The following is a 13488-nucleotide window of genomic DNA, read 5'->3' as shown; positions in this document are numbered from 1 at the left end:
GCCACGGTACAGATTATCAACAAGCAGTGCACAGGTTTGTTCTAGCCTGTTTGTCATCTAACATTATGATCCTAGCTCAGCATGTTGCAGGAACAGATAACAGCATTGCGGATGCCTTGTCTCACCTTCAGGAGAAGAGGTTCTGCAGCTTGGCACCCAGTATAAAACGTTACCTGGACCTGTTCCCAGAAGAGCTCTGGGCTCCTGGGGAGCACTCCATAATGCAGGGAGTTTTTTACTCATTCACCTCATCTACACTGCATACCTATTCCAGAGCTACCAGGTCTTTCTTTGCCTTTTCTACCAGTTCCGGGGGAGCCACCACATGGCCAATCTCTGAAAGGGAGGTCCTGCATTATCTGGCTTCCATGAGGGAGCAGGGCTTTCCCCTAGGACAATGGCTGGCCATCTGGCTGCCATTTTCTTTATTAGTGTGACTTACAGCCATTGGGACCCATGTGCCTTTTTTGCCACCCACAGGACCATTGAAAACTGGCAAAGGCTCTCCCCCCAGGTCACTGAATACCCATAGACCTATCATAGTAGCCATCCTATCCCATCTACTTTGGTGCCTCCAAAAGGTGTTTTGGTAATAATTTGAGGAAAAATTGTTTGAGGCCACTTTCACCCTTGCCTTTTTCAAGGCCCTCAGGGCTGGGGAACTGGTCACTGGCTCCGGGGAACTGGTCCCGGGCCCCGGGGGGGGGGGAACGACTCGCTCCAAATGCACACTGAAGTTTCAAGACATAATGCTTCATGACTCAGAGGATGGCTTGGTAGTCAGACAGTCCAAAATAGATCAGAAGGGGCGAGACATGCGGCTCCACCTATAGGCAGCACCACCCTGTCCCCTTTTTGGCAGTCCATCCTCATCATCACAGTCTTCTACTTATTCACAAGGACAGATTAACCCTTACCAGGTTTCAGTTTACCAGCATCCTGAGGGCAGGCTTGTTGGCTCTGGGCTTCCCCCCTAAGGAATTTGGTGCTCACTCTTTCAGGATTGGGGCAGCCACCACCATGGCTGGTTGGGGGCTCCCACCATCCAGTGTTCAGGCCATTGACATGTGGGAGTCAAGGGCCTACAAACTTATATTTGCCCCCAGCTGAGTCTGGAAGTCTTCTAACATCTTTTCCTTTTGAGTTACAGCTCTGGGCTGTACGTTGGTGTGGATTTGTGGACACAGCATCAACCACTGGGCTGGGATCTATGCATCATTCTCTGGCTGGGGCAGGCATCTTGGATTGGAGCACTCCCTGAACATCATATGGATGGACACCAGAGAAATGCACTGGGAATCGCTGTTGCCCACCGTGCTTTGCGATTTCCTTTCCCACAGGCCCCCGGATGAACTTAACATCCAGTTTGGGGAGAACAACCTGGGTACCCAAAAGGTCTAGAACTTGGCACTGGCAGCTATAGGGGACCTATGCACTCTGTCCTCCCAGCTGCCTGAAACCACACCTTTGTGATCAGACCTACTAGAGAAGCGGTCCTGGCATTGGGCGAACTGTCCTAACATGGTGACATTGCCACGTACCACATACCCAGCAGCTCTCTCAGAATAAGTTACAACTGAAGCAATGCAAAAGGATATATGCATAGGACCAAATATTTGTTTGCTTATCATTTAGAGCACCTTTTCTTCTTCAAGGGCTAGACAGCAGCAAACATTGAGTGCTTTTGCTTTCCAGTTATTGTCCAGAGTATTCTTAATAGTGAAAATGAATGCAAAAAGCTTTCAAACTCAATGCCAAAAAGCAGGATACTTCAGAAATAGGTTGAGTCCAGGGAGAAACATTAGCGATATTTGTAGGACAGGAGCTTCCAGATGGTCACACAGACCTTTAGTGAGGGGAAAGTTACATCTGACACTGAAAACAGTGTGAGCAGTCTGCTTCCTGTCATTTTGTTTACCCATATTTCATATACTGTGAAGCACCACTTGTTCAGTGCTAACAATGAGGAACATGGTGTAAAGGGCTTCTAGACTAGATACGGTATCCTGGCTCTGAAGTGTTTCTGCCAGTGTTTAGATATGTTTGGCTAATGTTTAGCTCAAGAATGGGAATACAGTTATTTATGCAAATAAATAGTGATGCCTAGGAGGGTGATGGAGAAGCACCCACTGAAGCAATATGATTTGTATTTCCTTTAGACTTTCACTAACATATAAAAAGATCATAGCTGTTACAACATTACTCTTTGCCTATAGGAAAAGTTTAAAAGACATTTACAGTATTTTTACTGGACAATGCCACATATGAGATGACTTTTATATATTAATAGTATACCTATCCACTGTCTTTCCTTCCATTATCTTGTAATAAGGAATAAGGCATTATGTATATGGCGTTAATAATATTTGTTTTCTCACTGTATTTTTTTTATGAATAAAATAATAAAAAGTTTTAAAAAAATATGATCGCTATATCAAAAGGTAAATTAGATGGCCCCTATGTGGATAATGAAAAGAACAAAACCTGGACACCCACAGATACAGTTGCTAGCAGGATTGGGGGAAAGTACTCTGTCTCTTTAATGAGTGGAAATGGGCAGCTGAGTCTTTTCACATGATCAATAACATCCCATTAGGCCTATATTAAGGGGACAGGACATTTTTAATGCTTTGGTGGGTGTCGAGATAGAAGCCATCTTACAGGAATTTGCCATCGAGTTCCAGCTAAGTTTACAGTTCTCTGATTCTCTGTGGGTGTTAGCTACCCACCACCACCACCAAAGGTGGTTACTCATCAAGGCCATCTATTCAGGCCTGTTAATCAGCACAGACAGTTCAGCTGTAAATCTGGTATGGGAGGGGGAACCCACTGTCATCCTAGAAAGTTCCATGGATACTGCCCAGTGATTGGTTGAGGAGGTCAAGCGTTTTTCTATAAGTATAGACCATGTTAGAGAGAATAATCCTCTCTTTGCCTTTTCCTCCCCACACCACCTTGCTGTCAAGAAAATATTTCTACTATGCTCTGGAACTCTAAACTTTAAGAACCAAATGCAGTGCATTAGACCAAGTTAGTAAGATAGCTAGTGAGTTTTGTTATTTTTGCACATGTACACTGCCACTGAATGATATGCCTTATTTTTAATACCTTTTCTCGATTTTTTTCCAATAAAGCCTTCTTTTGCTTTATGGTGTGTGTGTTACTTAGACTAGGGTTGCCAGGTCTTCACAATTCGCCAGCAGGAGTTGGAAGAGAGCCCCCAAACAGCAAAATCGCATGCCAATGCTCTGGTTTGAGGGCACAACTCTATGGTAAAATTGCCCTCAAACCATAGAGTTTTGCCCAAAACCCAGAGCATCACTGCGCAATGTCCCCAGTGTGATGATGTCACTTCTGCCTGACGTCATTGTGTTGGGGACATCGCCATGCAACGTTGCTGTTTGGAGGCAGGGTTTCCCCTGCTGGCCAGCTGGCTGGGGGAAGCCCCCAAAAGTAGGGACTCCCCTGCCCCCACCTGTGGAATAGGAACCCTAACTGAGACTAAACCCAGGTAAATATTGGGTACATTACTGTATCAAGGCAGGGTCAGCCTTGACGGTGGGGACAAAATATTCTCCAGACTACAGAATGTAAGTGCAGCCAAGTTTCATTCAAAAGTAACCCAGGTATATGGGGAGAGGCAAGGAGAGAAAGAAGGGAACGTTAATCTTTCAAGCCTTGAGAGACAAAATTCAGGAAGGGAAGATTTGGAGGATGGATACGTCTCCCACAATATTCCCCCTTTTTGCAATACACTGAAGGGCCCCATCTTATAAATGACATATTTACAATTCAGCACATTCATTATTTAAATAAAGATATGCTTCATGGTGATAAATATAGTCCTATAAACTTACATTAATCAGCATTGTTACAGAATGATTGAATTTCTATGGGAACCAGAGCAACTGGATTTAGAGCGTATCATACCAGTCACGCAAGTGTAGGTGGCCTAAATTGGAATTGAACTGCATTAACTCAAACTTTGTTCTGCTGCTTCTGATCGACACAGCTACCCACCTGCAGTCACAACAGTACTAGATGATTCAGAACCAAAACTGACACAACAATATATATGTTTAACTTCAATTTGTAAAAAAAGATATGGACAGCCAGGAATATTTGAAGAGGAAATACTAACCTTTTACCCTGTCCCCTTTGTGCAAATTAATCTCCCCTTCTCCTTGAGGTTGATATGGCTTCACGACAATAAATAGTCTTCCAGGTACAGCACTGTAAAGTTTGCGTTTTGGACCCTGATAATCCAAGGCAGATACAGTATCCTTGTTGGCACTGGGGTTGTAACTGGCACTGGAGGGAAAGAAAAATGAAACACCACTAGTTCGACCTTCTAAATGACACTTTTTTTTTAGTTCATGATCTGTGGCCGCATTAACCAGGTAACCGCTACTGCCATAAGTACCACCTATCTAACAGTCTAAACGATCCTTTTCAACCTTCAAATATTTCTAAGTAGATAAGGTCAGTTAATTATATTCCCCCCCCCCTGCAAACATGAAAAGGCAATAACTGACTGCTGGTTTTCAGCCTGCTAGTTAAATAAAATGACAGGCACACATGCACACACCCCAATATGAGTCAGATGCCTGAAGAACTTAACAGTCAAGACCACATCAGAAATAGAGCACAAGAAAACACTGTAAAAGATGGGAAAGGTATAACCAGACCAGCACTGCCATTAATTAATATTTCTACCTTCTTATTAATTTATTTATGGGTTGTCAAACCTAGCTGCATTACTGACCAAATTGAATTCTACAGCTCAACTGCACGCTATATCTAAAATACAATACAAGGGGGGGGGGGGGGTGGAAGGTTGGAATCAGAGGTAAAAATTAGAGGCAAAAGACTGGTGTTGACCTTTAACCCTTTATTATTGAAAGCTGTCTCAACCAAGAGGATATGAATGTTTTAATAAATAAATAAATAAATACCTAAACAAGCCTTGGAACGGAGTATCAGAGGGACTTCACTCATATGAACTTGCCTGTAATTTAAGATCAACTATCACTGCCCTTCTCTATGTGTCCGCTTGAATAAGTTGAATTTGGTAGGTATGTGGGACAGGGTTTTCTCACCAATGACCTCCCAGGTTTTCGAGTTCCATGCCCCAGGAGACTCAGTCAGCCCTTTCCTTTCCTTTCAAAAAGTTTGAGGCAAATCTTCACATTTAGTTTGCTCTTCAAGTATGCAATGGTTTGTGTGTGGAATGGGTTTAAAGGACAGTGTGAATGTCAAAAGAGGATGCATTTCTCAGAAGCTTTAGTTGTAGTTTCAATTAGTTGCACACTCACTTATAACCAAGATCTCTGGCCCGGGTTTTAGTATGGAATGCCCAGTTGGAATGGCCAGCTAGATGGTGATGAGAAACTCACTACAAACCAGGCTAAACATGAGTATGAACCCATTTTAAGGCCCACTTTGTGGTTGTGATAGTGGTAAAGAAGGCTTACTTTTTTGCCATTATTACACCCATCCAGTGTCTTAATATTGCTTCAAATTGTAATAGGCTTATTGCATCTAGGCCCCCGGAAGGAAGTAGAAGACAATTTGGAAACTCACTGTGATCAGTTTGTTAAGCATGTCGTGGATAATGCTCATATCCAATCCAATTTTGATACCACTATCTACAAAGTTTCTTTCAGCTGGCACAACCTGAAGATGTGGATAATACTTGGAGTGTCGAGGCCTATGATTAGTTTACCATTTATTATATCCTTGCCCCTGGTGTAGGGTTGCCAGCCCCCAGTTTTGGAGACTCCAATCTGCCCCTGGCCAGCTGGCCAGAAATGGGAAGCCCCGCCCCCAAGCACAAGCACCCACCTGGTTACCCCTCTCCCTCCCCTCCTGCCAGATTTAAAAGGCTTCAGCTGCTTGGTGGGAACCATGTGGCCCACCATTCAGCTGGAGGGCCCTTTAAATCTAGCAGGAGGGAGGGAGAGGGGTGGTTACAGGTCACACGTTCAGCTCACAAAAAGATCCTTTAAAGGATCTTTTTGTGAGCGGAGTGGTAGCCACAGCACGTGGGGCTGATTTTCCCCAAATCCCCCCGCTGGAGCAAGGAGGGGACCTGGCAACCCTACCCTGGTGTTCAATAAGGTCTGCAGGAGAAGGGTAATCGCAATGGTCGACAGGCTTCAATGCATAGGGTTACCAGACTCCAGGTGGGGCCTGGAGATCTTCTGGAATTACAACTGATCTCCAGACTACAACTATCAGTTTCCTGGAGATTTGGCTGATTTGGCTGATTTGGAAGAGGACCCTATGGCAGAGGTGTCAAACATAAGGCCTGGGGGCCGGATCCGGCCCGTCTAGGGCTCTTATGTGGCCTGCAAGCAACTAGTGTACAGGAGGGAACAGGAGACTGCTCAGGGGAGAGTGGGTGGAGCCACCACGATGGAGGCTTCAGCATGGCAGAACAACCTTGTCTGCAGCAGTCAAGCAGTGTAGGAGCATCCGCCCAGTGCTGCACTGCTGGTTGTCCAGTCTGTCCATGTGGGTTCTCCTTTGAACCCCCCCTCCCAGCCCATGAGGCCTTGCAGTGAGGATACGCCAACTCAGAGCTTATCAGCTGCTGTCCTTACAGTTTATATCTCCGGTACCTGGCATTATGTTTTATGGCACACATGGCCCGGCCCAACAAAGTGACATTTATGTCAGATCCAGTCCTCATAACAAATGAGTTCCATGCCTCTGCCCTCTGGCATTATAACCTAAGGAGATCCCTCTCCTCCCCAACCCCCATCCCCAGGCTCAAATCTCCAGAAATTTCTCAGCCCGGAGTTCAATGCATCATTGGCAGAAGGGTTACTACCTTCAGCTTTGGAAAAGACAGTCCATTAGGCCTTGCTGAAAAAGGTAACACTAGATCTTATATTAGATATAAAGAATTAAAGGTCAGTATTGAGTATGCCCTTTTTGAGTAAGAACTTGAAGAAGGCAATGGTTATTCAGCTCCAGGTATTTATGGATAAGAATGATAACCTTGATCCCTTTCAGCCTAGCTTTTAATCAAGAACTCTGGCCACACTGATGGATGCTCTATGCTGGTCTGCCAACACGAGGAGGGGGAAGCAGAGGACCAGCAAAGACTCTCCTGCACTATTTTCTCTTCCCCTGAAAGCCCCCATAGCCTCTCCCCTTTCCTGCTCCCTTCTCTCCTTCCACCCAACAGCCAATCTACATTTATCTGCCCCTCTGTTTTCTGCTTTCCCTCCCCCTTAGCAGCTTCTAGATAGGAAAACTATGGCACAGTTGTACAGTACTGGCTGCTTGGCCAAACCCTCTTGTGTGGCAGGAAACCTGCAAGGACTCGCATGGGGCAAATCACTTCCCCCCATATCTCCCTCCCTGCACAATTCCCTTTCTCCCTCTTTCTGGCAACCCCCATATCCTCTCCCCCTTATCTGCCTCATTTTCTCCCTCTCAGTCATTGTCTAACCTACCTTTTATCTGCCTCCCATCTTCAGCTATATATATTATTTAGTTACTTCATTTATACCTCACTTTTCATCACAATGGGGACCAAATAAGCTTACATTATTCTCCTCTCTTTGTTTTTATCCTCACAAGAATCCCATGAGATAGGCTAGGCTGCAAGTATGTGACTGGCCAAAGGCTTCCTAGTGAGCTTCCATGGAAGAGTGGTGATTTGAACTTGGGTCTCCGAGGCCCTACTCTGAAGCTCTAACTGCTACACCACACTGGCTTTCATAAGGGTGGCTTCTGCTGAACAGTAGTAAGCAGCCAGGCCTAATGGAGTCATACAAGTCGGGTTGTATCAAGCCACTGTTTGCTGCTGGGTCTGACCCCAATGAGTCCTCCCTTAAAGGCCAAAACAACCCAAGAAAGCTGCTCTGAGCCTATTTCTGGGGAGAGCGGGGCACAAATGGAATTAATAATTAAACAACAACAACAACAACAATAATTTACCCCAGAAGGGGCCCTGTACCCTCCCCTTACTTTTACAGACAGAAATCAAGCCTAGAATTGTGTGGGGTTACCTAGCAACAGACAATGAGAGCTTCCATTTCTTAGTTACAGCTGCTCCCTTTATGATTTTGAGTTTCTAACCCCCCCAACACATTTTTTTTAGATTTCAGATTTTTTTTATTTTTTTTCCTGCACTCCTGGGGCATTTTTCAGGCTTGTACAAAGATCTGCCTTGTCAATTCACAACTCCCATCACTAGATTTTAGTATCCTCAGATTTGGCTATTAGAATATGCATATGGGAGGCATCTCTTTTCCTCCTCCTCCACTATTTCCTCTTTTCAGTTCTTGAAAGCCCCCACAGTCTTTCCCCCTTTCCTGCTTCCATCTCTCCTTCTAGTATTGCCAACTTCCAGGTTGGGCCTGAAGATCCCCAGAAATCACAACAGATCTCCCAACTACAAGGATCAGTTCCCCTTAGGGTTGCCAGCTCTAGGTTGGGAGCATTTTCAGCAACCCCACCACTCTGGAAATCCATCCCCTCTGCAATTTGGGCAACTTTTTCATTGGAGGTCATCTTGTACCAAAGTTTTTTTTTAAAAAAAAATAAGGTGGCTTTTTAAAAAAACTTTCCCTTGTTGTTCTTAAATCTCTGGCTGCTAATTACTGAAGCTTGGGGTTTAAATAGTATTTCTTTTTTTTAAAAAAAAACCCTTCGGTATACCACCTTGAGTATTTATTTGAAATACAAAGGTGGGGTGGAAATATATTAAATAAATTTAACATAAAATAAGTTAAGCATATATATGGCAATTGTTTAGGGAATAAAGGATCTGAGAACCTAAACTTCCAATTAAAATGATATCCAACTACACCATTATGAATTGCTTTCCCACTAAAAAGCTATTTTAAATACCGTTCCTTGATTTTACAGTTGCCATCTTGTTATCATTCTGTTTGCCTTCAGGGTTGCCAGCTCTGGGTCGGGAAATACCTGGAGTTTTTTTGGGGGGGAAGCCTGGGGAAGGTGGGGTTTGGGGAGGGATCTCAGCTGAATATAATGCCATAGATTCCACCCTCAGAGAATATGGTGGAGCACATTCCACTGATTATTTGTTGTTGTTGTTGCTGATTTATGGCAACCCCATAGGGTTTTCAAGGCAAGAGACATTCAGAGGTGATTCACCATTGCCTGCCTCCGTGACCCTGGTATTCCTCGATGGTCTCCCATCCAAATACTATCCAGGGCTGACCCTGCTTAGCTTCCAAGATCTGACGAGAGAGAGCTAGCCTGGGCTATTCAGGTCAGGGCCCAGTAACTGTACCCTTACTGTAATACATTTTATAAGCTGCAAGGAGATATATGTTTAGAATTACCTGGTGTGCCAGTGTTGCTGCCTCTTTGCATCCTCTCCTAGTCTGTTTAATGATGGTGAGCGGCTCCGAGAGGATGAAGTATAGCTTCCAACAGTTTTCACAGTTCCATTGGGATTATTCTGCATCTGTTGGAGTAGGTGAGGCGAAAGGCTACGGTGTGAAGCTAAAGAGGAGGCTGACCAGTCAGGAATGTTGATGTTGAGATTGTTATCGCTATTGGATCGCAGCAAGACACGAGGTGCTGTCAAGGTGCTCTGGGGCCTCCGTCTTCTATTTGAATAGGTAGGAGCCTCTCTAAATGGCACTGCATTATAAGGGAAAAAGAAAACAAAATGTTTCTGTGGTAGACACAACTGATTTTAGATATGATTTAGCATTATAGACAGCTTTCCCCCATTCTTAGTATGTGAAAGAAAGAAGAAAGAAAAAATTGCCTTGGCTGATTGTCTAATCAAGATGAGCACCAGATTTATATTTAAACTGCAATTAAAATTAAATATAATTTTCATAGGAAAAGCACTTTTAAAAAGCTAGAATAACACTCCACATAATTCAAAACCCGAATAATTATACATATCATTATAAGAGTCCAAAATCTGACTTTTTACCAGTGAATGCCGGCAACCTCTGAGTAAGAAATGGTAAATTATTGCTGGCCTACACCAACAAATGTAGACAGTCTCAAGTTTTCATAAAAATAGATATTGAACGGTTTGTGGTATGGTCAATAGCAGATAGTGCTTTTTAATGCTAAAGCACTTCTCATCCCTTCAACCTTTTAACACTATTTTACAGTGTATACTGAACATGTGAAAGCCATAGGGAAATGTTTTCCTCCTCAGTGGTGGTGGCAAAAAAGCCAGTAATGAAATGTTACACTGAGAGCTGTAAAAGTGCTATGGAAAAAGAGTCTGTTAAGGTGCCAATTGGACAAATCTGATTAGAATCCCTCAACATTTCACAGACAGAGACTCAAGCAGCAGCTGGATTTGCAGTTGAACAGGGACTGACTAAAAGAAAAGCTGAGGAGAAGCACAGAAATGCAGATGACCAGACATTTTAACTCAGTTGTCTTTAGATTAGCAGAGTGAACACAAAGAACATGGTAGTGTTGTCAATCTCCAGGTGGGGCCTGGAGATCTCCCAGGATTACAACTGATCTCCAGATGACAGACGTCAGTTCCTCTAGAGAAAATGGCTGCTTTGGAAGGTGGCCTCTATGGCATTATACCCCACGGAGGTCCCCCCCCCCAAACCCTGCCTCCCCAGGATCCACCCTCAAATCTGCTGGGATTTCCCAACCCAGAGCTGGAAACCCTAGATCATAGAGAAAATAAATTCTAAACAAAATGCTAATCTGCACTGTAAGCGCTGTTAAAGACAAATGTTTAGTTAATTTAACCCTTTAAGAGCCGGAGTGAGTTGTTTATTGAGAGCTCCGTCACAACTACAACAGCTTTGACTCACTTTGAGTCCCACTGATTGAGAGGAAAGTGGTATATAAATATTTAAAATACATAAATAAGTGAGGAGCACTGAGATGGTAAATACTCAGCATAAACAGTAGAAATAGAAGAAAAGAGCAAGAGTCCAGTAGCACTTTAAAGACTAACAAAATTTGTGGCAGGGCAGGAGCTTTCATGAGTCTTGCTCTTTTCTTCTGCTACAGAAAGACTGACATGCCTACTCATCTTGATCTATCAATCATAGGAAGGACTGCAAGGTGCTGCAGTCATCTCCTCCAATAGTCTGGATTTTCATTATGCAAACACACCCCACATGGAAAAATTGTTTAAAAATTCTTTAATTTGTGCATACAGTATAGCAAGTGGAGGGCCTACAACAACAAAAAAATCTGAATCTACAACAGAACCTGTTGGATTCTGCTAAATCTGGGTTCTTGGCTGCTACAGGCAGAATCACAAATTTACCACCAAATTCAATTTCCAGCAGAATTTGGCTGCAAAATATTTAAGATAACAAATTTGCTCCATCATTTCAGTAAGAACAAACTTGTACATAATAAAATGCTGTTAGTATTTCATTATAAGGTAATAGATTTCAGTTTTATTACAGATAGTGAAGATTAGTGCAGAAGATCCATTTTAAATGGAATATTATTCTGAAAAATTCTACACAAGTTTTAGTTGATTTATTGCTCAGAAAGCCTACTTGAAACTCTCTGAGCACTCAGTGAAAGTGCTATGCAAGCAGTCAAATATTATCACATCTCTCTGCAGTTAAACAGGGGATCCAGAAAAGTTGCCATTTGTGCACAGGAAGTTGGTGAAGGAGATCAGGGATTCAACAAAACACTGATTTCACCTAACCAACCTTTTCAGTACATATCATGTCACTTCTCGACATACTCCACCTCTTGATTTTACTTCAAGACTCACTATGGCCATGAGCTTTAGCCACTAATTGGCTGATCTTAGGAAGGGCTAGTTATCTCTTGAGTATGTAGCTATGGAAATGTTGCTTTCCATCTGCAACATGTACTGCAAGAATCTGCATAACTGGGTTTGGATGGGGATGCTGCCCATATGGATTTCTCTTAAAGAGTAATACAATGATGCCAGAAGTTGTAGTTTGGCTTTTCATTCACTATTTACTTCAGAATTATAGTTATAACATTTGCTGGTTGCCACTGTATTACATGTGCCTTCCCAGCAAGCAACGATTCTTGCTTTTTTATATAAGTACAATATTGGATTTTCTGCTCTCCTTAGAATTAGTTTTACCACAGATGCCGCTGAAAAGTTATATAAATCTGTGGCCCCCTTTAACATAGGGCACAGTGTCTATGCATTCCCATCTGTCTTTCCACGTGGTAGAAGAGTTTCAGTTTGTTCTACTTATTGTTGCTTAATCATCTGACAATGATTTGTACAACAAATGTCATACTTAAAATATTGTCTAGTTACAAAAGCAAAATATTTTCAAAAGCCCAAGTATCACAGCACAACACTGTTTAGATATGTCTGATTCAAGAGTTTGGAAGCAAAATGATTAATTGCTACAGAAACGGACCAATTACAGATTGGCCCACTGTGAGAAAGAAGAATTCTAAATTTGGCAAGTGGGGCAGATTCATCCAGCTTTGGCCAACTTGCAGTTAAGCCCTCCTTACCCTTACTGCAACTATCGTATATCAACAGACGTCTACCCTTTTCAGATTGTGCTGCTATTAGGGCTGTGGTCCTGAAGGCACTGAGTTAGCAAGTCACCTCACAAGATAAAGCTGCAAGACCTCAGAACTTTCTTAATTTGTAACATACACAGTGTAAAGTTCCACGTGCACTTCTGTTAGAATGCAGTTCAATGTTTATCAGAGCAAGGGAAAGAGCAAGAAAGAGGTAAAAGTATTTTTCATACTTCTTTATTAGTCAGGATACATGTAACAAATTTCATCTGTCTGTTGTTATAAGTTAGAAAATTATACTTTTTACTGAATGAGTGAGTGAGCCAATAAGGCCCGAACTTTATATATAAGAAATTCTTATGTAGCATCATATGACACATTAATTTAAAGGATTTATAGTTTGTTCAGTGGGACTGGTACCAAGGACAGTGTTTTTAAAACTGTTCTAAGTCTGACAACTAGAAACTATTTACATGACTTTAGAGGAAAATCAAAATATCTTTTCAAAAAGTCCTTCTAGATAAAGGTATCAAAAGGCTACTAACTTCTCTTGCACTTTCACTCTATCAATGTTAAGGGAAGGACAAAGAAGCTTCTTATACCACTGATAAAAAAATCTGTGCACAAGAAGGCAACAGTAAACCACTTCTGATCATTTTATAACTTGAAAACCCTAGGATGAGAAAATTCAAAATGGAAAAAGATATAGTGCTGGAAGACAGGACTCCTAGGTTAGATAGCACTCAATCAGCTACTGGGGAAGAGCAGAGGATGAATATGAGTAGTGCTATTCTAAACTATGCAACCAGACTAAAGCCAAAAGGACATTCATTTGCTCACATGAATGAATGCAAAGGTAAAACACGAAGCTGTTTGAGACATATAATAGGAACATGGAATGTGAGAAGTATGAATCAATGTAAGCTCGAAATTGTAAAACAAAAAATGGACCATTTAAACATTGCAGTCCTGGGAGTGAGCAAACTAAAGTCGACTGGATTAGGATATTTTCAG

The 13488-nt window shown here is 42.5% G+C and overlaps 1 protein-coding gene across 1 annotated transcript in view; it reads right to left on the bottom strand.

The window, feature by feature from the left end:
* The window catches only part of SHANK2 (SH3 and multiple ankyrin repeat domains 2), a 512140-nt gene that overhangs the window by 367200 nt on the left and 131452 nt on the right, over positions 1 to 13488 (bottom strand). The window contains exons 8-9 of the mRNA XM_015410855.1: positions 9330 to 9633; positions 4142 to 4311 (exon numbers count right to left, since the gene is read on the bottom strand). Coding sequence (XP_015266341.1) covers positions 4142 to 4311; positions 9330 to 9633 — 474 coding nt within the window. The remainder of the gene's footprint in view (positions 1 to 4141; positions 4312 to 9329; positions 9634 to 13488) is intronic.

The sequence above is a fragment of the Gekko japonicus genome, unplaced genomic scaffold (genome assembly GCF_001447785.1).
Source record: "Gekko japonicus isolate JY-2015 unplaced genomic scaffold, Gekko_japonicus_V1.1 scaffold65, whole genome shotgun sequence".
In the NCBI taxonomy this organism is placed as follows: Eukaryota; Metazoa; Chordata; class Lepidosauria; order Squamata; family Gekkonidae; genus Gekko; species Gekko japonicus.
This window is presented reverse-complemented; position numbering and strand designations above follow the sequence as displayed.